Genomic DNA, 26,751 nt, shown 5'->3' with positions numbered 1-26,751 from the left:
AGTTGCTAACTGCCGTTAACAGCTAATAGTTGCTAACTGCCGTAAACAGCTAATAGTTGCTAACTGCCGTAAACAGCTAATAGTTGCTAACTGGAAACGACCGTTAGCGGTTAGCAACTATTAGCGGTTGCCTTACTTCTCAATTTAAACTGGCTGTAATTTCACTGAATTTCACCAATTTCAATGAAAAATCCAGATTATGATTAAGTAGGTAAATCAGTACGGATCATTTGTGTTTTTGAGGAACACATTTGACTTATTAGAGGATAGTATACTGCAGTGTAGGGTAGTGTACTGATGAGTATTTCAGGTGAAAAGCAAAACTGGAGCAGCCATGTTTCCCCCATTCAGTGTGCTGATTATATGAATTAAATTCTAATTCATATAATGAATCATATAAATTATATAAATTAAACTCATGACTATCCTTTTAAGAAAAGGTCATCATACAACAAATGTGAGATTCAAATGCATCATTATAAGTATTAATAGAGATAACTGATCACATAATTGTGAGACTCAAGGTCATTATGAGAAAAAGTAAAAACTCAAAGTAATTTTTACAAAATATTTACAGAACAAAGTAAAATAAATGAAAGTGGAGAACCAGTTTTACTGCAAGCATATTTTAATACAAAAACAGAACAAAAAATGTTTATAATTTTAGTTTTTTGTTTTAATTTTACACAAGTGACTCCTGGTAAAGCTCGTCCGTCCACATCGTCGTCCTCATCGCACTGAGAGGAGAGCAGCATCAAAAGGTGGCGGACTTGTCTCTTCTGTCCCCGGACCCCTTCCCTCCCCCCTCAGAGAGACAATAAATAAATAAAAATCACCTTTAGATGTCTCTTTCTTACTGTCATCTCATTAGTTTCATAAACTTCATCTCTCACACTGAGATAACGCAGAGACAACTCGGCCCTGCCAGAGACAGGACAATTGAAAAAAAGCCTAGAAGAAAAGACGCTGGGGAAGGGAAACGAGGAAGGACGCCTCCTCATCCTCTGCCCAGATCCCCCCTGTCATTCATATTTGTAGTTTTCTCTACAGATGAAGGGAAACCCCTTTGGTCAGGAAACGGTCGTCATTAGCAACAAAGAAAACTGAACACACAAGGCTGCAGTAGAATCCTACTGAGAAATGTTCTCATTTACACACAAACCATGTCAAGAGAGCGGAGTGGACATCTTCTCGGTACAAAAATCACAAATTTGTTAACCGTAATACTAAATCACTCTCTGCCAATGGTGATATGACATGAAACAAAAAATAAATAGATCTTTCTTTCAAGCTAAATAACAAAACTGGATTATAAATTAACCAACAAACAAACAAAAAAAAAATTGCAAATGAAAACTTTGCATACAGTGACTTGAGTCAATGACCTCTTCTGTTTCCTGTAACAGACACACACCACCTCGTGTGTGTGTGTGTGTGCAGCTGGGTTGCTAAGGGCAACACAGCATAGGTGGAACAGCAGAGGAAGAGACAGTTAGTGCATGCTGGTTGTCGGACTCTGCGAACATGGTTGTTAACATCATGTTAGGTTACACGTGTCGCATATCAGTAATGTGCTGTTAGTTGTCACCGTAAAAATAGTCCCTTCTGTTGCTAGTTTGTGATTTTTGTGTGTGGGATTGTTGCGCTGGCATGTGAGAAAAACCACAGTGGCCTTTCTGCAGAAATGCGCGGCGGAGGCTGGCGCTCCAGCGGCTGGGAGGAGTCTGCTCTGCGGTGCTTCCATCTGTGAGTGTTTGCCCTCAGATGCAGCAGAGTCTGAGGTTAGCCGCTCTGTGTCGGACAGCATCTCCGCCTCTCCGCTGCTGAGATGACTGTTTTCTCGCCAACCAGTTCAGGTGGAGGTGGTGGTAGTGGGGGGGAAGCGACATGGCAGTCGTTGCATATTTTCCTTTTTGACGCGTTGTTGAGGCATGTGGCCCACAAGCCAAAATAATTTACCCACAATTCTTTCTTTTTATTTTCCCGACTGTCATTGGAGCTGTTTTTGTTTGTGGAGCTGTGGTGGCGGCGTGTCCCTGCCCCCCCCCGTGACAGTGACAAACACAGTGTGTTTGTCACTGTTGTGGAAAGTGTGTGTAACACAAAGTAAGGCAGCATCACATGAGTCGGTGTTTGGGGAAGTTTTTGGAGAAGAAGCACACTGGAAGGCAAACTGGGATCTTAAAGGGGAAAAGTCGGTACTGACCCCACTGACTACGGCCTGGTCCGGTTCGTCCCAGAACCGGACCAGAAGTCTTCTCCTCTTGTGCATGTTCACAGTCAGTTTTAAAGACGGGGGAGAGAATGAGAAGGAGATTCGCTCAGGTTGTCCATCTCTTTCTTTCCCCTGGAAACGATCAGTCATAGTGCATCGTGTTCAGACGAGTCCACGTCCGGATCCAGGCCGGGACCTCCAAGCCAACATGGCTGACGGCGCCGGTCCACTCTGTGCGGCGTTTGTCTGCGGCTGGTTTACTTCTTTGCAGACCCAGGGGTCTTTGGACTGGGGGTCTTCTTTGAGATGGTGGGAATCTTTGAGGGCTTGGCTCCACTGCCAGGACGTCGGGGGGTGTCGGAAGTGTCGGAGCAGACGGAGCGAGCGTCCTGAAGTTCCGACCCGTCCGAAGCGTCACTGCCACGGCGACTGCTGGCCCGGCTTCCGGCTCGGCTCCCGGCTCGGCTGGCTGGACCGCTGGCGGTGGACGCCCCGCGCTTCGGATCTGACGGGATCAGAGCAGGGAGGGAGAAAGGTTACTTCGGACAAAGACATCGGCTACAGAAAGTGAAGCGAATCTGTTGGAGCTCATCTCACGATGTCTTCATGGTCTCATCATGGTCGCTGCGTTTCCATGGCAGTTTTTAGCAACATAACAGAGTATAAATGAGATTTGCTGGACGCTTTTCACTGGAAACACCGGACTCTTGTCCGAGGGGAAAGTTTTTATCAGAATTAGGATTGTTTCGGGGTTTTTTTCTCTTACTTTGTTTCTGAAGCATGAATTTTAAAAATATTTCATATCCAAAATATATGTTTCATACCTGAACAGTTCAGCTTTGTGTGGTCTGAGATGTTTCTATCAACATCTTTCTGCTCCCTATCTTACATTTTACATGGAAATACATTGAAAAAATTATTGACCCCTTCATTTATTTGCAATTGTATAAAAACAAAGGAAATATATGAAAAAAATGGGAAAAAATAAAAGAAACAACACTGAAAATGATCAAAATAAATAATTAATAGGAGCTTAAATACATAAAATGAGTGTATAAATCCAACCAACAGTAGAAATGTGTTGCGTCTCACCAGTCCGTTTGCTGCCGTGCGTCGTTCCTCCGTTCTCTCCCGTCAATGAGCCTCGGCTGGAGTGGAACGTCGGCCTCTTCAGTTTGGACCCGGACGCCGCGCCCTGCAGGAAACGTACAAAAAAATCAGGCAAGGAAAAACTTCGCTGTTACTGACAACAGCATTCTGCTTAAAACAACAGTTTTTGTTAAGACTTCAACATCAGAACAAACAACATTTGTAGGAACACAAACAAATATTACACAACAAACAAACACTTCACATACTAAACTATAATAAACAAAAACTGGACGCTACAATCCGATTAAGTTCTGCTACGTGAATACACTGAACTGTATGGATGATTTGAGCATCGCTCTAAGATTTCTACGAATTATTTTCATAATTTCCCATAACTTGTAGTTATTTTTATACTAATATTAAGATTTCTCTTTGTTAATACTACAGGTTTATGTAGAAAGTCATTTTATTTTATATTATTATCATAAATATTAGTTGATTTATTTAAAAAAAGACTTAATTTTAAACGTAAATTTTTTACTACTGCCCAGTTAAAACTCTTCTACGCTGATGACTTAATGCTCTTCTTGTAAAAACCTTGAAAATGTCATGTTTCCATTATTTTCTCTTCTCTCGCCAAAAACAGAAAAAACAGCTAAAATAGTCCGTTTTTTTATTCTTTATTATTAAAACAACTCTGTACAGATGACTTCATGCCATTTTTGCCTAAATTAAAATTTTAAGTAGAATAATTTCACATTTTGTAACTTTGCCAAATTATTTTTATAACTGCATATTTTTTCAACCTAAAACAGAAAAAAGAAGCTAAATATATTTATTTATTTATTTATTTTCTATCCAGGCAAAACTACTTTATGCTCATGACTTCATACTCTTGTCTAAACTAAAACCTTTAACGTTTTCACCAATAAACTTGACATAATGAACATTCTTGTCTTTCAAGTCAGACACAAAAAGCAGCTAAAAACCGTCAAAGCAGCCAAACTCTCGGCAGGCGTGTGCGTTAGTGCTTTAGCACGCTCGGTGGCGCGGGGGTTTGGGTGGCGCGGGGAGGTGGGTGGTTGGGTGAGGTGAGTGAGTTACCTCTTGCCCAGGAGTGCTGAGGCTGTGACCGTGATCTGGGCAGCAATGGTACTTGGTTGGCGTTGGAGTTTTACTGTGTGCCAGCCAGGGCTTGGCATAGTCGCGAGAGTGAGTGTGGGAGGACTGAAGGGAGGAAGGGAAGTAAGGAAGGGAGGATGGGTGGAGGAAAAGCAGTGCATGGGAGATGCAAATGTAGGGAAGAAGGGGGGTGAATTAAGGAGTAAAAGGTTGGAGGTGCAGCGCAGCGTGTTATGTAAAAGCGAATGATTTTGGTTTTTAAACGGTAACCCGACAAAGCAGGAGGAACATTTTTGAAGGCGGGTTAGGAGGGTTGAATGACAGGAACGGAGGACAAAGGCAAAAAGATGACAGAAAAAAGAAGAAAAAATAAATTTCACATGTAAGGATGCGGTGATTTCTCACAACAGGATGACAAACAAGGCACAATATGCAACGAAATCCATAAAAACACACGTACAATGTCACAAACGGACATTAGGCATCTGCCACAAACACAGAGAAATGCTTTGATGCAGAACTTTCATGACAAACACAAACAATAACAACACAAGCGTCCTTCATCCTGATGATGACTACATGGAGATGTGTGTATGGGTGTGTGTATATGTGTGTGTTTTGACGAACTGGATAGAATTGAAAAAAAAACAAAAAACTTTTTACAAATGCAAATAAAAGTTCATTAAAAAATTGTAATTAAGGACAAAAACGAGTTTAAAAGGAAAAAAAGAAAAACAAAATATTACTGTTTTAGTCGGACTAAAACTGGACTTTTAAGATACATGATAGTCCGACTGAAATAAACACACCGCTGTTACTTTAATGTTTCTGGTACGTAAACGTTCAGCGGGACGCCAACTGGCCTTGGTGCCGAGCTTAACCGTTCCCGTTGGACTCATGTGACCCGGAAGTAGCAGAAAATGGTGAAGAAGTCGGTAACAACGGAGAAAATAAGCAGATATCATGGCTGTCAGGGCACATACAGCAGAATGAATGTTTACGGATCAACAAAGTTCTCATTTCTTTCCATTTCTGTTGTTTTTCAATCATTTGGCCTTTAAAGTTCTCGGCTAACCAGAAAAACCTTCAGACTTCGGTCAAGAAGGGTCACTGTAAACCTGCTATAAGGCCACCTGGTTCTGCAGGGTCCAGTTTATAAAGGTTGACCAGAGACGGCTGGTTTGTTAGTTGACTAGTAGTTTAACTACCATCGACCATGTTCAGTAGTTAATAACCTTCCATGAAATTATCAGTAACTGATCCCTTACACTGAATAAATGCCCTGCAGATGTAATCGACTGGAATACGAGAGTATTAAAAGTAAAACTGGATCAAAGTAAAACCATTAGATTGAACGACGGCGGTAGATTATTGTAGACAACTTGGTCCTCAGCAGAAAAAAGACCAGAAAGCTGGTTGGTTAAAACATCTGATCAGTTTCTCCGGGCAACTCGCTCGAAGTTTCTGGTAGGCTGGAGACTTTACTAATCCAGACTTCTGGTTTTTAGACGTTAAAAAGAACAGGCTGAAGGTTTGCAGCGTTCGGTGTGTTGTTATAAACTCACCCTGGATGAAGCAGAGGCCGTCGGCGTGGCGGGGGTGGAGGGAGCCGAGGGGAGGGAGGCGCCGCTGTGGGAGGCTGAGGAGGACGATCGGGTTGGTGAGGCGTTGCGCGAGCCCGGCTTTGAGCGGCGGCCCCGGGAGCGGAAGGGAGCCAGACCCTGAGACACTCCTTCAGGAAGGATGAACTTCTCTCTCAGCTCCAGGTTGGTGCGACCGCGAGCTGCAGACAGGAAGCAAGAGAAGCAGAGAAATGAGCGGGTTTCCTGGTGGCGGCTCACAGCTTTCCTCCAGCAGGGGGCAGCAGAGGCAGCGAGCAGTGAGGGAGAGTCAGTGCTTCCATGGCTGCAGACATCCAGATTGGTGCATGTTGCATTTGTGAGTGCATGTGTGCAGAGCAGGTGTTTGGGGGAGGTGGGGGTTTGGGGGAAACGGCGACTGAACTTTGAGTCATTTTTTAAGGTCAGCAGCGAGGATGTGAGGGCAAAGGTACGAGGACGCTCGTTTGACACGTAACGAAAGTCAGCAAGTTGTCCACTCGCTGTGGGGACAGAACCTGGAGACACATCGCCATCGCTGCAGGTTCACACGTCCACCAAACCCTCTTCTTGTCACACCTTCTGAAGCTTTTCAGACCTGAAAGATCGTCTTCTTTCAACTGTTATAGGGGCCAACAGGACACGGGTGAGGGTGTGGGTGGGTGGGAGTAAGGGGACTATGGATGTATGTGTGTTTTATCTATTTTGATGTAAATTGTTTTATTATGTAAAGCACTTTGTATTGTTTTTAAGCACCAAAAATGCTATACAAATAAAGTTTGATTTGATCTGAGCAGAAACCAATGATGCAAACCTCAAACAGAAAATCCTAAACTGAGAGAGGACACCCGTCTCTTTTTATCTGGACATTTAAAACAGAAGCCAAACATTTCTGGCTTTTCTCTAAAGGTCTAAAACTCAATAATATGCCAAGAAGGAATCAACGTTGCAGAAATAATGCACAATAAGCTGCAGAAACCCGACACATTCATCGTTTGATACAAACAGAGGCTGCTTGTGATGATGCACATCCTAAAACTTTAACGACACACATGAGCAGTTTCATTTTACGACAAGGTACAGCAGCTTCGTTTTTATTCCAGATTAAAGACAAGAAATGAAATAAAAGCAGAACAAGTTTAGTCCAGTCTGATCCTCCAGTGAACTGGGCCCTCGACTGTCTGATCACATTTTTTATGGTTTCCATCTGAATGTTGTGAACAGAAACCAGGAATCCCTGAATAAATCTTTACAAAACATGGTCGCCACCCATAGACTGTATGTTGTTAACCGGCTAAAAACCGCGGTTATTCTACGTTCTTCTTACGTGAAGTGAGACATTGGGTACCTGTCAATCAAAAAGACACGCACCTAAATATGCCGAACTTTGAGATTAAATTACTTTTAAACGGTTGAGTTAGAAAAAAATTCACTCCCCCCACAGTTGTCATGAAGGTAAACCTGACCTATTAAACCTAAAATGGTTTTTGTACTAGGCTGTAAACATGTTTATTTCTGCTGTAAACATGTTTATTCTGCTGTAAAGATGCTTATTTCTGCTGTGAAGTTGGTCTTTTTAACATGGGAGTCTATGGGGATTTGCTCTGTTTCGCTGCCCCTAGTGGATGAAGGGGGAACTGCAGTTTTATACACTTCCGCGTAGGCTTCACCATTAACCGCCGAAGGCTCCATCCATCTTTTATATACAGTCCATGTCGCCACCATGAGTCTTGATCTCAGGTAAAATCCCAGACCAGTGACCAAGCGGGTCAACGTACTGATAAACTACTTTAACTCACGCAACACGTCCGGTACAAGCTGCAGCATTTAGACCAAACCAGATCTGTATTTCTAGTGTTTTAAAGGGACACTGGCTGTGGTTAAATGGTTTGGCTTTTTTATTCGGAATTAAATTATTCGCAATCAATAATTTGGAGTTAACGTATTCTCCTACGAGTTTACATGAAAATAATAATTCCGAATGAAGGTTTACATGAAACACGTCCTGACTTAATTCCTCAGAGCGGCGGGTTGGGAAGGGTTCTGATTGGACAGAGGGTGCACGTGACGTATGACGTGTACCGGAAATAAACAAAGTTGGCTCCCTGCTTCTCGTCTTTTCAGTCGTAACTTGTAAAAACTACATAATAAGTACCAGTTTTACTGCTATGTTATTATGAATGTGAAGTAGCAGCTCAACACGAACATACTACTTTACTTTCTGCAGCAACTGAGAAGGAGAAGAAAGATAGACCAACGAACACGGGAGGTAAAACAACGCGCGTCATCGGGACAGGACAAGGTAACGAGCATGCTCAGAACGACTGGAATTAACTTAGAGCGGAACGAAGGTTGACATGACAGAGGAATTAAATAGTTTGGGATTAAAATATGAATAAACCAGTCACTTAGATCGGAATTAAGTTTAATTCCCAATCAAAATTTGCATTAGGAGCGAAGTGTTTACATGGTCATTTTTCATCAGTTTAAAGTGGATTTAACTTTTATTTGGAATTAAACAGAAATTTAAACTCCAGTGTAAACGTACAGACTGTGTAATAAGTCCTTCCACCTAACACTGAAATGACAGTCTCACCGGTTTGAACATGTTACGTGTAGCCGCTGCAATGTAGCTATGATCTGATAATAATCTTCTCCAACACGCTGTGATCTTCTGAACTATGGGCAAATTACTGACATTTTAATGTGCGTACATTATAAGAGCTTATCGCCATACTAATGCTGCTACTGTTGCTAATGCTGCTAACACTGCGAATGCTGTTAATGCTGCTAATGTTGCAAATGCTGCCAACACTGCGAATGCTGCTAATGCTGTTAACATTGCGAATGCTGTTAATGCTGTTAACACTGCGAATGCTGTTAATGCTGCTAATGTTGCAAATGCTGCCAACACTGCGAATGTTGCAAATGCTGCCAACACTGCGAATGCTGTTAATGCTGTTAACACTGCGAATGCTGTTAATGCTGTTAACACTGCGAATGCTGCTAATGCTGTTAACACTGCGAATGCTGTTAATGCTGTTAACACTGCGAATGCTGCTAATGCTGTTAACACTGCGAATGCTGTTAATGCTGTTAACACTGCGAATGCTGTTAATGCTGTTAACACTGCGAATGCTGTTAATGCTGTTAACACTGCGAATGCTGCTAATGCTGTTAACACTGCGAATGCTGTTAATGCTGTTAACACTGCGAATGCTGTTAATGCTGTTAACACTGCGAATGCTGCTAATGCTGTTAACACTGCGAATGCTGTTAATGCTGTTAACACTGCGAATGCTGCTAATGCTGTTAACACTGCGAATGCTGTTAATGCTGTTAACACTGCGAATGCTGTTAATGCTGTTAACACTGCGAATGCTGCTAATGCTGTTAACACTGCGAATGCTGCTAATGCTGTTAACACTGCGAATGCTGCTAATGCTGTTAACACTGCTAATGTTGCTAATGTTGCGAATGCTGCTAACACTGCTAATGTTGCAAATGCTGCTAATGTTGCTAATGCTGCGAATGTTACAAATATTGCTAATGTTTCTAATGCTGCTAATGTTGCTAAAGTTGTGAATGCTGCTAATGTTGCTAATGCTGCTAATGTTGCAAATATTACAAATGTTGCTAATGCTGTTAACACTGCTAATGTTGCGAATGCTGCTAATGCTGCTAATGTTGCAAATGCTGCTAACATTGCTAATGTTGCGAATGCTGCTAATGTTGCTAATGTTACAAATGCTGCTAATGTTGCTAATGCTGCTAATGTTGCTAATGCTGCTAATGCTGCTCATGTTGTGAATGTTGCTAAAGTTCCGAATGCTGCTAATGTTGCTAATGCTGCTAATGTTGTGAATGCTGCTAATGTTGCTAATGTTACAAATGTTGCGAATGCTGCTAATGTTGCAAATGCTGCTAATGTTGCTAATGCTGCTAATGTTGCTAATGCTGCTAATGCTGCTCATGTTGTGAATGTTGCTAATGTTGCAAATGCTGCTAATGTTGTGAATGCTGCTAATGTTGCTAATGCTGCTAATGCTGCTCATGTTGCGAATGTTGCTAAAGTTGCGAATGCTGCTAATGTTGCTCATGTTGCAAATGCTGCTCAGGTTGCAAATGCTGCTCAGGTTGCTAATGGAGATCTTAACCATAAACTTTAGAAAAGAAAATCGCTGTCGATAACAAATTTCCATCCAGATGCAGACATGGATTTTGTCCAGTAAACAACTGGAAATGTGACATAATGTCTCTCTAACGGAATAAAAAAGGGAACTTCCAGTGATGACAATCGTCTCCAGGTTTCTGACACACTTTCATTGCGTTTCCATCGTGAAGCATCAGAGAGCACTGGGAGCGAAGCGCAGCCTCCCTGCTCTCCAGTTTAAACCAGCGCTTTCAGGTCTACTTCCTGCTGTGAAGGAGCCTCTTGGCTCGGTGTGGGTGGGGGGCGGAAGGACCGGGGTGGCGGGGGCGTCATGCCTGGCTGATGCTCATCAGGAGAACACCCAGATTCAGGGTTTCTCCCGTCTTCAGAGAGACAAGGAGCAGCATTCTTGGACAGAAAGTGGTGCAGCAGCCTCAGCAGACGACAACAAGCCTGGAGAAGCCAGCCACGAAGAGAGAGTGAAGAAAGAAACAGATTCTGATGTCAGAGATGGAATGAGAGAGAAACAAAGACAAGGGGGAGGAGAGGAGGGCTGCAGCTTTCACGGCCATCGCCCCCAGCAACCGGACAGCAAGGACAGTCAGTCTTAATGGGTGCGCCCTGCAATTACGTCCCCACTTAAAGCCAGCCAGGTGCACCCTGTAATCGTGTCCCACCAACCAGCCATCACATTTAAAGGAGCCGCGTTGGAAGCCAGCGTTATTAGAAACCCAGGCTGGCCAGGCCCAGGTCTTACACTCCGCCTCTCAGGCTACTTTACGTTTTTTCTGTCTGGGATCAAACCAGAACTATGGCTTCCAGTCGTCTTCACACATTTCTGACGGTTTTTTAAAAGACACAGACTGTGAAGACCAGGGATTGGCCAAGTCCTGCTTTGTTGGTGAGTGTGGGAAGCATGAGGCAAACATACGGCACAGACACGACTCACATCAACGCCTCTACACGCAAACCTGACCACGGTTAGAAAGAGCGCGCACACACACACACATTTATGGACACACAGGACAGCTGTGGTTTAGATGGACGAAGATGAAGAGTGACAGAAATGGAGTGAAAGACAGGAACAGGAAGTGTAGATACCTCGGCAGCAGAAATAGCCAGGAGTGACTGTCACTAAGAGACACAAGAGACAACGTGAAATATCTGCATGCTGGAGGGGGGACGAAGAGTCTCAAACTTCCTGGAAACACACTTATCATACAAAATCACACACACATCTGACAAGAGGGGGTCCGCACGAGCATCGGTCGCCCCTGAAACGTGTTAGAAAACAGGAATACAGCGGCGACAGGCAGAGCAGACGTTAGTCAGGTGATCACAGAGAGAAGCCCAGAGGAGAGAGAGGGTCCAGGAGACAAGAAAAGACAGGCAGCTTGGAGACAACGTGAGAGATAGAGAAGTCCAACCTATACGAGATGAGATGGAGCTACTGGAGTCGGAGCGGAGAATCTTAAGTCCTGGATGTTGCACTGAGGAAAGAGAAAAAAGGGGAGGGAGGAAGAGAAGGGGGGAGGAAGAGGGAGAGAACTGAGGACCATGCACCATGCAGTACTACAGTTTCATTATAGAATGAACAGATGGAGGGGGGGAGGTGTGTGTTTACACAGAAATAAAACAGGAAAAGGTGATGGAGTCCTTCAGGATGGACAGAGGACGGGTCTCAGAGGGAAAAACAGAGAGATGGAGAGAGAGAAACAACTCCGAGAACAACAGAAACAGCGACGTCGGTGAAGCGCTGCAGAGAGAGGGGCAGCTGCATCCCCTGCCGACTGACATTCCACAACCTCACTCGCTTGTTTCACGTCCGTGTGCAGGCGAACGAGTCCGGATGCTCCGCTGGAGCATTGCACCGTGAACGGCGTTCCTGTGCTGGAGCCTGACTGGTGTGGAAACGTGACGATTTCCAGTCAGCTGCTGGGAAACTTCCCGACAACGACTGGTTTCACCGAGCGGTTCGGTCCAAACGTCAGACTTCAGGGTGTCAAGCGGAGGTGTCAAACCGCTGAGCTGCTACCCTGCAGGCTCGCTGCCACAAGCTGACAACAGGCTGTTTGAATCATGTGTGTTGGAGCAGGGAAACAACAGACGCCAGAGTTTGACACCCCCTGAAGGTTCATCGTCAACAGGAAGTGAAGCTGAGGTCCCACCGTGTTGCGGGGAATCTGAACTCTAAAATCAGACTTTATTTTACTGTGGATAGAAACCAGCTTTAGGGCTTGATGGCCATAATCCTGCTATACCTGCTCCAACACAGCTGTCTCATATGAATGAGTCATTCTGCAGATCCATTTACCTTGAGTCAGGCATGTTGGAGCAGGGAAACATAGGAAAACTTCAGGTTAATGGCCCTCGAAGGCCGACTTTGGACACCGCTGTGCTAAACTACGAGTGGATTTGGAACTTTTAGGGTGGATTTACGGCAGGACAGTAAAATGTTGCAGCTGAATGCCCGCTGGGCAGAAATTAGCCGTCAGATACGAAGTGATTAAATCTGTTTGGTGGAAATGAGCGATAAGTGTGTGTGAAATTCACACAGCCTACTTTTCTCCTGCAGCGCAGCTTCTAAACATTCCAGTTCGCTAACGGCCATAAATACAGAGTTTTGTGTGATTCGTGGTTCATATGACGAGAAATGTGAAGCGTAGTTAGCACCAGTTAGCAGAGGATGCTAACGTGTTGCAACAGCGGGGCGTACAGACAGTTATTAACTCTTTAATGTCACGAAACTGCAGAAAAATCATTAATATTTTACGTCAGAAAGTGTTGCTGCTGTCAAGTTTATGTGACGACCAACAATTAGTTCAATTCAACTTTATTTAAATAGCGTCAGATCACGGCAATGCCGTCTCAAGACGCTTTGCATTTTTATCTTATTATTTATATTTTTATTTGTTTAAAATAAGACCAAAAGGAACCCGACCGGTTTGTAGAGCTGGGAACCAGAATGTGCAACACGGTGTGGCTAATCTACACTTTCTCTGCAGATGATGGATGCGAGTTTTTCAGCTCTGACCTTTTCCTAACTATGAAAACTTTGACATTCTTGTAATTATTTGTAATTATTTCCCTCCAAGCTGCAGAACCAGCCGGGCTCCTGGAGGTTTATGAGACAGAAACATGTTTAGACGTTGGTGCGTGAAGTCGCTCACCTCTGCACGGATCGTTCTTCACCAGAAACTCGTCCAGAGCCATCCAGCCTCCTCCGACTCTCACCATCACCGTGCTGCGCAAAATCCTGACCAGGCGAAGCTGCTGGGAGTCTCCGAACTGGAGAGGGTTCAAGGGCAGGAAGGAGCCAAACGAGGGAAGTGACAGTCAGTGTTTTTCTGATTCTGATTCTGATTCGTCTAAACCAAGGAGAACCTCATCTACTTCATGCAACGAGAGAAAAACCATGCAGCCCGATCCACCCAGCAGCCCAAACCAAAGCTTTGTGATCTTCACCAGGAGGCTGAAGTTCAGTGTTTCCCCCAGTGAAGCACATCTGCAAGCGGAAGCAGCTCAGAGAGGAATCCTCTGGATCTCTCTCCCAGCAGCTTCAGCTCGCTGTAAATCTCCTCGCCACTAATGAGCACCTCGGCCATGTCGCCTCGCATTGTGCAATTTGTCCCCAAACACCAAACAAATGACGGCGGAAACACAAGCGGACGGTGAAACCTGCCTCCACGTTGCAAACACACAGACGTGCACTTCTTATAAAATCCTCCTTTCATTCACAGATTGTCTTTGTGGAAACAGAAGGCGCTGTGTGGCTGCAGAACGAGGAAGCAGCTTCCACGCGTCCGCGCACAGCAAGCGGGAGTCACTTTACCTGGTTTCCGAGGAAGAACTAGAATAAATCCGGCCGACATGGAGCAGAGGAACAGGAGGGGGAAAGAAACAGAGCCACAATGAAACAACATGTACTGAAAAGTGCCGTCTGAGCTGTATCAACGGCAGCATCTTCCAGAAGGCGTGCTCGTGAAGGTTACGGCGGCTGGCGGTTAGCGGATTGAGACGTGGACGCAGGTGGAGGTTAGACGCAGAAAGCAAACACATCCCCCGCGTCCTGCAGTCGGGACGCTGGGCGTCATCACCCAGCAGGATGATGATGATGATGGAGGAGGGTGTAGCAGTGATGAAAACGCTCCACGCTGAGTTCACGTTTACTGGGAGACATTACAGAGACACACAGACTGCTGTGGAGGGCGCCCAGTTTAACCAGTCCACCCTAAACCCACCGGACCTCCATCTTATCTGGTTCTTTCGTTTTTAATCAATACTCTAATAAACTCATCAAAACTTTCATTTCCACTTACTCTGAAAAGTTCATTCATTCAAATTAAAAAATCTCTTCATATAAAAATATGTAAATGAAGCCATCAGAAGCCCCTCCCCCTTCACATTTACATACGTATCAGTGTTTATAAATGTATTCACTGGTTTAGATCAGACCTGCTAGTCTCAGTCCCAGCTTTCAGATATCCTGACTGGTCAGAACATCATAGTTACACACAGTTTAAAGGTCCCTCAAGGACCGAGCTGGAACACCTCAGCTTAATATGCTTAATACTATAACACAGTTATAGTTACATGTATAAATAACTTCATGTGTCCGCTGTACAATCCACTATTTCCTAAAAAGCATATATTTTATTTTACTACTTTTTAGTCGTTGTTTATAGTTTCTTCTTGTCTGGTGGACTGAGTACCACTGTACCCATAACACATTAATGACATGTTAATGTGAGGATGGAAGACACTGGGAGAAGCTACAAACACGTTATAATTATGTTACCATGAAGTGTTGTGATGTTATGATACAGAAACACGAGAAACGTGAAAAGGTCAGGATTTAAATGATGTGAGACGGACACAGACGTGAGAAAATGAGCAGTGAAATGAAGATGAGAGGAGTGCAGATGCAGCAGATACAGCTCATATGAACACAGTCAAACAGATTTACAGTAAAAATACTTTCAGATTTCAGACGAGTAAACATGACAACAACCTATCAGCTTCTGCTAGATCCTCTCTGATCCGGTTCTGTCATCAGTTAAAACTACTTTTCTTTTATTTTACAGTCTCATAAAAAATAAAAAAGATTGTTTTAAGCAAAGATGTTGATGACTCACCCGGTACTTGTTCTCTCCGATCTGCTCCACCTGGAACCTCTTGGCACATTTGCACTGGGCCACCTGCCGCGTCACCTGCACCACCACAGACAACGTGTCAGTCCACGCATGTTCACTAACGCACGCTGGTAACTACCGAAGCCACAACAGTTTATTTGCATCGTATTTTCCATGGACTGTATATAAAAGATGGGCGGAGCCTCCATGACGTCACCCGTAGGTTTCTGAAGAGCTGAATTGAAGCTTGGTGGGCGGTTCCTACCATCACCATCTTGGCAGGGGCATGCGTGTCATCTCACCCGGAAAATACAAATATGGGCAAAGAGGTGGAGCTGAGAGGGGGGCTGTGGGCGTCATGGTGGATGATTGACATCGAGCGAACTCCCAGCTAAAAGCTAACCGAGCTAACCCGGACATAACAGGAGCTAACCAGCTAACGGAGGTAAACAAGCTAAAGCTAAGTCACGTTGTTAACCGGCTAAAAACTAGGGGTGGGAAAATCGAATCGAAAAATTGAAAATTGGGAGTTTTTGCTTCACAATTTTAAAATAGATTTTTTTTTGTTAAAAAATAGATTTTTTTTTTTCAAATAAATAAAAATATTCCATTGTAAATTTCTTTGGTCATTTTTATTGTTTTTATTGATCTTTTTACTTATCTTCTTGGGTGTTATAGCAGCAGAATGATGGTCTGGCTTATTGTTTTGTTTTTTCCGAATTGAAATCAAGAAAAATGACGAGTAAAAAAAAAAAAAAAAAAAAAGGTTTCATACATTTAGTTTGTTTTTAATCAACAAAAATCAGCAATATCAAAGAATTGTGAGAATCCCAATTTAAATCGAATCGGCACCCAAAAAATTGGAATTGAATCAGGACAAAAGCATATCGTCACAGCCCTACTAAAACCGTGGTTGTTCTACGTTCTTCTGACTTGAAGCGGGTGATCGGGTACCTGTCAGTCAAAAGGACACGCCCCTAAATATGCCAAATTTCGAGATTAAATTACTTTTAAACGGGCGAGTTAGAAAAAAATTAACTTCCCCCACAGTTGTCATGAAGGTAAACCTGACCTATTAAACATAAAATGGATTTTTGAACCAGGCTGTAAACATGTTTATTTCTGCTGTGAAGTTGGTCTTTTTAACATGGGAGTCTATGGGGATTTGCTCTGCTTTGCAGCCCCTAGTGGATGAAGGGGGAACTGCTGTTTTATGCACTTCCACATAGGCTTCACTTTTAACCGTTGGAGGTTGCCGCTTGGTTTTTCCCAGTGAACGTAGATTTTTTTAAAATTAAACGTCTGACATAGAAGAGAATTTGAAGAAACTGAAGAAACAATAATTATCAGAGATCGCCAAAGGTCATTCGAACACCAGAAGCCTCTAAGCAGCCCATCAAACCTTCATCCAGCATCAACACACTGAAAATCTGTTTCTATGTCTTTTTTAAGTGGACTGAGGAAAATATCTGTCATGTTCGTCTGATGGAACGTCTGGTACGAAACAACCAGACTGGTGCAGAATAAATGGGCCCATTTAACCCTGAAACAGGGACAGACTGATCCATACCAGGCCTCTTCCTGGTGGCCTGACGTGTGTTTACTGGTCTTACTGGTCATAGAACTCAGTAGATCTGCAGCCCATTAACACAGAACTGCTGCTGCTTTATGTCTGGAACAAACACGTGTTGTGTTGTTCTCCATTTCCTGGTAAAAACGAGTCTCTGTGGAGGTTTACGTGCACATCCAGGCTTTCCAACCTGCTCGGGTATCCCTCACCTCATCCTCTATCTTGTCGGCGTCGGTGGTCGGTCTGTAGGCGTCCTTGTTGGGATGCAGGGCAGCGACGAACTCGTAGTAATCGATGTAACCGTCTCCGTCTCTGTCGAAAATGTCCGCCACAGCCGTCATCTCCAGCTTGCTGGTTGGAAACTCTGCAGAGAGAAGAGGAGATTTTTAATATAAATGTGTCTAAAAGGAGGAAGGAGGAAGCAGAAGGGCTTCGTACTGGAGGCCAGGATGCCGTCGATGAACTCCTGCCGTGTGATCTTTCCATCCTGGTCTTTGTCGATGCGTCTGAAGAAATCCATGACGCGGGACTTCTTGTGGTTCATCCAGCGCATGTACTTCTTCCTCCACACGTCAAAGTCAAAGTTGGCGAACTCTTTCAGCTGCGGACGGAACAAACAGAGGAAGAAAGCGCGACGGTCAAAATCCAGCCAGAAACTTCCGTCCTGTGGCGCCAACGTTGCAGCTACCTCCTCCAGCCGGTCCAGGGCGTCGTTGAGCTTCCGCTGGCGGTCCAGAGCCAGCAGCCACACCTGCTGCCACTTGGCACAGAGCTGGTTGAGGCGCGGGTTTCCTCCAGACACCTGCACGGCCGCCTGCTGCTGCTGCTGTTTTCCTGACAGGATATTTAAACTGGATTATTGACACACGCTGTTATGAACGAGTGAAAGTTTGCTGAGTGAGAAGTAAACCCAGGCGACGTACGAGCTCCTCTCCTCTCCGCCAGACTGCTGGGCGGCTCAGCTGCTTTCCTCTTGTAGGTCTTCGTCACTTTGTCAACGTCCGGCTGCTTCCTCATCATCTCCTCCATGAACGTCTGCAGAACACAAACACCAGCAGTCAGTAAAGCTTGTTCCATCCTCCACGAGAAGCAAGAACCGAGTTCTTCTTCCGAGTTTATGAAAAACGAAGCGCAAGCCGAAAGATGTGAAGAAAAGAGTTGTGTGAAGCACTGGTATAAAAACTGAGTCAGATCACGGCAGTTGGTCAGGGATCGTATGGAAACTGGTGGAAGTAGCAGATAGTTCCAGATACTGTGGAAATTTAAGGGACTCTTTCATGAAGACTCCGTTTTGGATTATTTATCAGGATTTATGCTTAAATTTTTCAGATATCTAACATGAAATTACATCTAAAATGTGCAAAAACTCACAAAATGCCAAATATTCCTCACTGAACATGAGACAACGTGGTTGCTTTGACTGTTCCTGTGTTTTCCAGACTGTAAGTCACTCTTTATTCGTTTGGCTCGTCCTGAAACTTCAGCTCGTTCCATCCTCCACGAGAAGCAAGAACAAGAAAAAGCTTCTTGTTCGTCAGGTCCTTCCGTCCTCCAGGAGAAGCAGGTCTGCAGCGGGGAGGGGTCACTGCAGGGGGCGACGTCTGCTTTATCTGCCATGAACCCAGTTGTTACCTCCACCAAGGAGGTCATGTTTTTACCGCCGTCTTTGTGTTCAAGAAAACTCAAAAGGTTACGGACGGATTTTTAACCACATTTCCAGAGTGGTTGGAAATGTAAAAATGAAGAACTGATTAAATCCTGGAGGTGATCCGGATCACCGTTTGGATCCAGGAACGTTTTAAAAGGATTCTTTAACATCATGCTTGGAGGAGGTTTCCGCTCTCCGAGTTTCTAGTTTCATATTTAACGAGCAGCTTTGTCCATGGCGGGGCGGGTCGTGCACGCGGCGGGGCGGGTCGTGCACGCGGCGGGGCGGGCCATGCACGGGTCCAAGTGGTCGTACTTTCTCACCACCTCGATCAGCTGTTTGCATCAAAACAATCCGTTTTACCTGCAGCAGTAAAAACGCGGAAGCAGCAACTCTGCTTCCTGCTTTCTCCGTGTTAACCACGCCCACCTCACATGTCTGACCAATCACACGATACTTCTCGGAGCCCCGTAAGAAAAACGTTCTGCCAGCCCGATGTGTCGAGAACTGTCTTCAAACGCGTCGGCGTGAACAAAATGACGTCATTTTCTTCTCGGAGCCTCGAGAAGAAGAACAAAGTTCTGGCTCCTCGTGGAGGATGGAACAAGCTTCAGCGGGGGACGAATGAAAACACGACGCGGCTTGTGAGTCCGAAGCGAGCCCACCTGGTGCTCCACGATGAGCGTTTTCAGCTGTGGGATGTCCTGAGGAAGCGCCTCCGTGTCCTTCTGGACCAGCGTGGTCTCGGCCCACTGTAACCATGACAACAGCTCCTCCAGCAGGTTGGCGTTGTTGAGCACCTCGGTCAGCGCCGTCTCCAGCCGCTGCTCGTGTTGTTTGGCCCACGTCAGCACCTGTACGACCAGATTACCAGGAAGCTGATGACATCAGGTGAGTTTTTTTTTGTAACTTTACGTCCTGGTGACCGTCCTGACCTCCTCGAAGCGCGCGCGGATGATGGTGATCCAGTGTTTGATGGTGGTGATGGAGTCGGGGTGGCACACCGTCAGGATGGCCTCCCCCATGCCGGCGGCCTTGTTCACGTCCGCCCTCCTCTCCTCCACGGTGCCCATGAAGTCTCGGTGTGTGTGCAGCAGCGCCTGCAGCGTCTCCGCCTCTTCGGGGAGGACGCCGCGGAAACGCAGCGTCTGCTCCGCCTCCGACAGCCACTCCAGCAGCACCTGCACGGCGGTGCGGAACTCCTCCGCCTGACGCAGAAGAAAAGACGTGTGAGGACCTGAGGACTGAACCAGGACTAAGTTCTGATGAAAAGCCCGCCGTGGGGTCCGGTCCGACCTGCTTGAGCGCCTGCTGGAGGCGGGTCTGCTTGGTGACTGACAGGGCGCACACCGTATCCCAGCGGTTGCTGAGCTCCTGCAGCTGGACTTTGACCCAGGCGGTGTCGTCGCGGCCGGTCTCCATCAGGTCCCGAGCCGAGCGCTTCAGAGCCTGAACGCTGCCGGTTCTTTTACCCAGTTCTTTCTGGAAAGCCTGCGGGATGAAACAAAGTCTGATGAAGACGACGAGGAGCGTCCTTCATTCTCATTTAACCCTTTAACTCATAAAGTCTCAGATTTGGAGACAATTCATGGTAAAAACTGCTCAAAGCCCTGCAGTTTACAGTCCCTTACTGGTCTCCTGCTGGACACCATTTAAAATGTAAATTAGGCTAAATATAATAATATAATTATAATTATTATATGATAATTATAATTATTATTTATGGTCATCGTTGGCTCAGCTTTTCGCAGGTTTAGGTCAAAACTCAGAAAGAAACTTCTGTGTCAGCATTGAACACTTATCTCTGCGGAGTACCACAAGGATGCACTTAGGACCTCTTGTTTTCTCTCTTCCTGCTTCCACACTTTCTTTTACATGTCCGCAGACAACTGTCTGATAATATGTGTGTTTTTTCTAGATGAGATAAAAGTCCTGCTGTTCAGGTCGAACAACATCCATAAGACGTGTAGCAGAATGTGAAAACTGCTTGGTAACAAATGGTTTCCTGTTTAAAACTGAAATACTACAAGGAACCCCGCTTGGCAGTCTTGGGCCTAATCCCCGATGGCTTCTACTGAAAGGACAATAAATACCTTTTAAATGGTTGAAACTGGAGCCACCAACTTATTCCATGTGGACTGAGAAAGTCAGAGAAATATATGTGATGGAAGGTTTACCTTTTTATTAAGAATACAAAGGAAGCTGTTTAATAAAAGGTGGAGTCCTGCAAAAGCCCTGTTATGTCAAACATAAGTCTGATATGTATTATGTATTTATTTATTTTTGTCTGCCTCGCTTTTCAAACATTTAACTCTAGACATGTAGATGTTACATATTTGTATTTCTTGAGCATTGCAAAATTTAATAAGAAGTTTTAAAAAAAAAGCTGAAATACTGTTTATTTAGTCGGTTAAAGCAAAAATTAAGGCAATTTATTTTAAAAAATGACAAAAAAAGAGCAATCAGTGCTTGACCGTTATAATGTTTCCTACCGCGGCTGCAAAATGCTGCAGAGATTTCTAACAGGAACAAGAAAAAGGAGCATTTTGCTTCAGTTTTACTGCCGGTCCTTCAACAGAGAGGCAGATGTACTTTATTTACTTTTACTGCTATAAAATCCCGTCTTTACTTCTTTGTTTTACCCTCCTCTTTCCGTTGTGAAAGTGCTGCATAAATAACATAATGTGGTATAATGATCGTCACACATGTTGTTAAAGTGCCAAATAAAGACTTTCTGCTCATCATGAACTATATCGGGTGTAAAAGGATTAAAACAGCAACGCATGCGGTTGAGACACCTTATGTGCGTCCATGAGGTTGGACACTAGATCCAGGTCTCCGTGGACGGGCTGGTCTTCAGCCAGCTGAGGCTCCACTCGGTACAACCAGTCCACCAAAGCCTGAAGAGCTTCTGCGAACTGGCCTGAGAACAGCAGAGCCTCCTCCAGCTTGTGTTGCCTGAGTGGAAGAAATAAAAAGTTCACGTTCTAGTTTCTGCTGTAATCCTGATGAAGACGGAACTCTTCGCTACCTCTCCACGCTCTTGCCGCAGACGGTGTCCCACTTGTCGCGGACTTCTCCGACCAGGTGATCGAGCTTCTGCTGGTCGGCGGGCAGCTGAGCCTTGTCCCTCATGGCCTTCCCAGACCTCACCGTGGTGTCGTAGACCGGCTGCTTCGACCCCAGCGCCTTCTGAAACTCCTGGAGGGGCGGGAAGCAGCAGGTTTGTGGCGGGAAGCTGGGAAGGAGCGGAATCGTGCAGGTTTGTGGGTCGGGGACGTACCTTGTGTTTGGCCAGCTGCACTTTGATCTTGTCCGGCTCGTTGGAGATCTCCAGCTCCGAGTCCAGTCTTTTCTCGGCTTCCTCCAGCCAGTCCGTCAGCTTCCTCCACGCCTCGTGGAACTGGACAGACAAGCTTGCTTTAAACGCGACACCAGCAGAGAGAGAACGCCTTCCAGTCCTCCCAGATGGCGCCACCATCGGCTCACCTGTTTGGCTCGCTTGCGCGCCTCGTCCAGATGTCGGCCGCGGTCCAGCGACCTCTGCACCAGCTTGTCCCAGCGGGCCTGGACGCTGAGCAGCAGATTCTTGATCAGAACCACGTCCTGCTTCAGGCTGGCGAAGCGGAGCTGGGAGCCGGCCTTCTCCAGAGCCAGAACCTGCTCCCTGTGGGTGTTCACCTCGTTCACAAACACCTGGACGCGCAGAGGAGCGAAAGGTGAGCAGGAAAACGGCGCGAAGTTCCGACCAAACAGAACAGAAACGAGACGTTCGGGTCTCCACCTTGTGCTCGTCGATCTGGAAGAGGACGGTGTCCAGGATGAGGCTCGGGGGCTGCGCCGTGTTCAGCGTCTGCTCCGCTTGGGTCAGCCAGTTGATGGTGTCCTGCAGCGAAGTCTGAAAGCCCGTTGCCAAGGAAACTGCTTCCTCCAGCTTGGCCTGGAAGGTTTAAAGACAGAAGGTTAAAAACGAAGCTGCAGCGACGTCATCCCAGAACTAAAGCAGCGCTTTTCCTCTGCAGTCTGACCCTGCGGTCGTCCATCTTGGCGTTGAGGCTGGCCCACTTGTTCTGCAGCAGGGCCAGGTTCTGCTGGGTCTGCGTGGCGCCGGGTCCGGCGTCCTCTCCTCCACGGGCCAGCAGAATGGACTCTCCTTGATCCAGCAGGCGATGGTAGTGCTCTGCTCGCTGAGTCAGCTGGGCCTGAAGCTCCTGCAGAGACCAGCAGGCGAGGCGGTTTATGACTCTGGAGGCCGTTAGAGTTTAACGGCGACCAAACGACAGGCGTTGCCTTGGAAACCAAAAACCGTCTGCAGGACGACGCTGTTAAAAGTTCACTGCAAAAACTGAAATCTAAGTAAGATTAAAAATCTTAAATTGACACATATGCTTATTTTTAAAGGTGGAGTATGTAAGAATTTCAATATTTTCAAAACAAATTAATAAAATACCTACAATCATAATTACATAGTTGTTTTTTTTTTTAAACATGTAGGTTCCAGTCTGTCCATATTTGATGTGTTATTAAATTACAAGTTTAATTAATGACAAAGACCCTTCTTAAATGTTTGCCTACCAGTAAAAAAAAAAAAAAAGTGCTTTTTGTCATTTAATTTACAGTAAAAATTTAATAACGCATCAAATATGAACAGACTGGAACCTACATGTTCAAAAAACTATAATTATGATTGTAGTTATTTTATTAGTTAATTTATTTTGAAAATATTGAAAATCTTACGTACTCCACCTTTAAAGGTAAGATAATTCTTAGTTTTTATGCCAGAGAAATTCTCCTGTTCTTACTTTTTTTGGGACGTCTTGACAAAAGAAATGTTCTTGTTCTGTTGGCAGATAATTTATCTTATTTTAAGCAACATTTACCTCATTTTTGTATTTTTTCTTGTTTTTTAAGGCTGACTTTTTGCAGGCTGTTAAAACAGAAGCGAACAGCTGAATCCTGTTTAACACTTTAAACAGGATCAGTTTGTGATTTGTCCCAAAAAGCTTCCGTAGCGGCTTTTCGTGGCAACATAACGAGCCAAAGTGTGTGTGTGCTGATGAGGTGTGTGTGTGTGACGCGGCGCTCCGTCACCATGTGTTGCTGGAGCTGCTCCCGGGCGGTTTCAGGGAGTCCGCCGGTCGGCTTGGCGGCCGACAGCTGGCTCTCCGTCCTCCTCAGCCACTGCAGGAACTCCTCCAACTCGCCGTGGAAACCTTCCGCCTGCAGAGAGGAAGACGAGGTGGAAACGATGAAGGTTAACATCAGCAGCATGACTGAAATAAACTCTTGGCTCTAAATTCCAGGCTTTTCCAGGCTGCCTGGAGGTGTTTGTCCCACACCTGCTTGAGGGCAGCCTCCAGCAGCTTCTGCCGCTCCTGCGTCTTGAGCAGCAGACTCTCCCAGCTCTGGTTCAGCTGCTCCAGCTGATCCCGCAGGTGACTGGCCTCATCGCCGGGGGACGACTCCAGAAGCTCGGCGGCCGCGCCGCTCACCGTCTCCACAGTGGCATGATGCGACAGCACGTCGTTACGCAACACCTGGCACCATCAGAGGGAGGAGGAGGTCAGACGGCACGGATAAAAAGCGTCACATCAGGAAGAAAGAGGAGATCCGGCGGCTTCGTGACGTACGTGGTGTTTGGCCAGCTCAATTTCGATGGCTTTGGGGTCGGAGCTGACGGGCCGCTGCGTGTCCAGGGTGGTGTGTGTGTGGCTCAGCCAGGCCTGCAGCTCGGACAGGGCGTGCTGGAACTGACCCAGGGCCAGCAGGGCGGCCTCCAGCTTGTGCTGCAAACGACAGAAATTCCAGGTTGAAATCAGGAACTCACAGAATTCCCGGAAGAGAAACAACGTTTCCTCACCTGTCTTTGGGTGATCTTATCCCCCAGGTTGTCCCAGAGGTGCCGGAGTTCAGTCAGCGGCTCCTGGATCATGTCCCGGTCCGTCTGGTCCGACACTTTCTTCAGCAGGAGCTCCCCCTGGTGGCACAGCTTCTCCATGTCGATCTGCTGCTGGTACACCTCCACCTTGTACTGCTGCTCGGGCAGAGGGAGGCGTGTTAGGGTGTGTGTGTACGCCGCGTTTGTGACTGGCGCCGTGACATGATGCCAACCTTCAGCTCTTCAATCTGCTGTTTCACCGTCCCCAGGTCCGTCCCCACGGCGGACATGTCGCACAGCTTGATCACGGCGTTGTCCAGGTAGTCGAACATGGACTGGAAACGACAGAGATCAGCTTTAAGGCCTCAGCAGCAGCATGCTCGCCCAAAACGACGGCGCTGAAGGGTTCCAGGCGGCTACCTGGTCCAGTCATGGCTGCCTGACACTATCAGGACTTTTATTACTGTTTTATCATCATCGATTCCAGCTTCACCGTCACAACAAAGCCAGAAGACTCTGAGTCCTCCTGGTCTCAGACTTCAGCAGAAACACGGAAACAGATGTCAAGTTGTCTTTTATCACTGAGAGAACATCTGGAGGGTCGAAGGACCGATGACTCAGCAGGATTTCTACGTTTATCTTCAGCAGACTGGAACGCTGTCTGACGAGAGAGCCCATCAGACGGCCTCAGTTGGTCCAGAACTGCTGCTTCAGGCCTCACCAAGACCAGAACCGGGACCGTACAAGTCCAGAACTCAGATCTGACTTCAGAATCCCACTGTTAGTTCAGAAAACACTGAATAGTTTCAGGATGTTCTGGTTTGTTACGGACCGACCGGATCCGCCGGGTCATCAGGACCAGGTCTACTTTCTGTTCCAGAACCAGACCCAAACCTGGAGGCAGCGTTCAGGTTTTCTGCTCCCCACATGAGGAACAAACTCCCAGAAACCTGCAGGTCTGCTGAAACTCTCAACTGCTTTACAAAGATTTCATGTATTTTATCTGCTTTTCATTAAACTTTGTTTTTATTTAACTTCATTAAGTTTGTTGTTTGATGCTTTTCATGTTTTATGTAAAAAACTTTGAATGTCTGCAAATCCATTTAGATTCATATCTTTCTTAAACTTTATTAAGTCATGTATTTAAATCTCTTTTTGACTTCTTATATCTTCACTGTCCATCCATCCGTCCATACATCCATCTTCTGCTGCTTATCCGGGGTCGGGTCGCGGGGGCAGCAGCCTAAGCAGGGAAGCCCAGACTTCCCTCTCCCCAGCCACATTTGCCAACTCTGCGGGGGGATCCCGAGGCGTTCCCAGGCCAGCCGAGAGATATAATCCCTCCAGCGTGTCCTGGGTCTTCCCCGGGGTCTCCTCCCAGAGGGACGTGCCTGGAACACCTCACCAGGGAGGTCCAGGAGGCATCCTGTCCAGATGCCCGAGCCACCTCAACTGGTTCCTCTCGATGCGGAGGAGCAGCGGCTCTACTCTGAGCCCCTCCCGGATGACTGAGCTCCTCACCCTATCTCTAAGGGAGAGCCCGGCCACCCTGCAGAGGAAACCCATTTCAGCCGCCTGTATACGAGATCTCGTTCTTTCGGTCACGACCCACAGCTCATGACCATAGGTGAGGGTAGGAACGTAGATCGACTGGTAAATCGAGAGCTTCACCTTCTGGCTCAGCTCCTTCTTCACCACGACAGACCGGCGCAGAGTCCGCATTACTGCAGACGCCGCACCGATCCGTCTGTCGATCTCACGCTCCATCCTTCCCTCACTCGTGAACAAGACCCCGAGATATTTAAACTCCTCCACTTGAGGCAGGACCTGACTCCCGACCCGGAGAGGGCAATCCACCCTTCACATCTTTGCTGTTTATTTACTTTCCTCTGTAAACAGCCTTTATCATGGAGGCCGACGGTGCAAACGAGCTTCACGTACAAAAACACGCTGCATAAACAAACTTCCTTCCTGCTTTTCTCTGCTTCCAGTCGGGAACAAGAGGCGTAAACCTGCAGGAAAAAGCATTTCATCCAGCGGAGGAGGATTGTTCTGAGCTCAACATCTGTCTCATCCTGCTGGAACCTGGTTTGGTTTTCTGCTAAACATTTTACCGTAAACGAGTCGAGACGGCAGCAGAACAGGGAGGTGAAACTCTGGACCAGTTTGTTAACTGGTTAACTGTTACCAACCTGCAGAGCATCCTGATACTGAACAGAAGCCGTCATGGCCTCCTCCAGCCTCTCCATCCTCTCCCTCCACGTCCGGTTCAGCCCCTCCCAGGCTGCGTTCATCTGCAGCGCCACACAGAAGGAAACGTTAGATCGGAACGTAGAGGAGCCG

General features: G+C 46.2%; 1 protein-coding gene across 8 annotated transcripts in view; it reads right to left on the bottom strand.

Annotated features, from left to right (window-relative positions):
• Positions 1-625: 625 nt before the first annotated feature.
• The window catches only part of macf1a (microtubule actin crosslinking factor 1a), a 323,394-nt gene continuing 297,268 nt past the window's right edge, over positions 626-26,751 (bottom strand). For 5 of the 8 annotated variants that reach the window (XM_079258488.1, XM_079258490.1, XM_079258494.1 and 2 more), the window contains 27 exons: positions 26,601-26,702; positions 24,642-24,743; positions 24,391-24,564; positions 24,161-24,316; positions 23,870-24,067; positions 23,622-23,750; positions 22,559-22,741; positions 22,315-22,470; positions 22,020-22,226; positions 21,814-21,933; positions 21,562-21,731; positions 21,329-21,488; positions 19,827-20,021; positions 19,466-19,738; positions 19,196-19,384; positions 17,806-17,917; positions 17,571-17,716; positions 17,321-17,483; positions 17,092-17,246; positions 15,316-15,390; positions 14,013-14,030; positions 13,351-13,468; positions 11,608-11,670; positions 5,995-6,212; positions 4,412-4,534; positions 3,308-3,410; positions 626-2,720 (listed from right to left, as the gene is read on the bottom strand). In XM_079258488.1, the coding sequence (XP_079114614.1) occupies positions 2,473-2,720; positions 3,308-3,410; positions 4,412-4,534; positions 5,995-6,212; positions 11,608-11,670; positions 13,351-13,468; positions 14,013-14,030; positions 15,316-15,390; positions 17,092-17,246; positions 17,321-17,483; positions 17,571-17,716; positions 17,806-17,917; positions 19,196-19,384; positions 19,466-19,738; positions 19,827-20,021; positions 21,329-21,488; positions 21,562-21,731; positions 21,814-21,933; positions 22,020-22,226; positions 22,315-22,470; positions 22,559-22,741; positions 23,622-23,750; positions 23,870-24,067; positions 24,161-24,316; positions 24,391-24,564; positions 24,642-24,743; positions 26,601-26,702 (4,056 nt within the window). In that variant the 3' untranslated portion in view covers positions 626-2,472. The remainder of the gene's footprint in view (positions 2,721-3,307; positions 3,411-4,411; positions 4,535-5,994; positions 6,213-11,607; positions 11,671-13,350; positions 13,469-14,012; positions 14,031-15,315; positions 15,391-17,091; positions 17,247-17,320; positions 17,484-17,570; positions 17,717-17,805; positions 17,918-19,195; positions 19,385-19,465; positions 19,739-19,826; positions 20,022-21,328; positions 21,489-21,561; positions 21,732-21,813; positions 21,934-22,019; positions 22,227-22,314; positions 22,471-22,558; positions 22,742-23,621; positions 23,751-23,869; positions 24,068-24,160; positions 24,317-24,390; positions 24,565-24,641; positions 24,744-26,600; positions 26,703-26,751) is intronic. The other 3 variants (XM_079258495.1, XM_079258491.1, XM_079258489.1) reach the window with 3 other exon arrangements.

This window comes from Telmatherina bonti (assembly GCF_933228915.1).
Source record: "Telmatherina bonti genome assembly, chromosome: 19".
NCBI lineage: Eukaryota > Metazoa > Chordata > Actinopteri > Atheriniformes > Telmatherinidae > Telmatherina > Telmatherina bonti.
The sequence above is the reverse complement of the archived record's forward strand: the minus strand, read 5'-3'. Positions and strand labels throughout refer to the sequence as shown.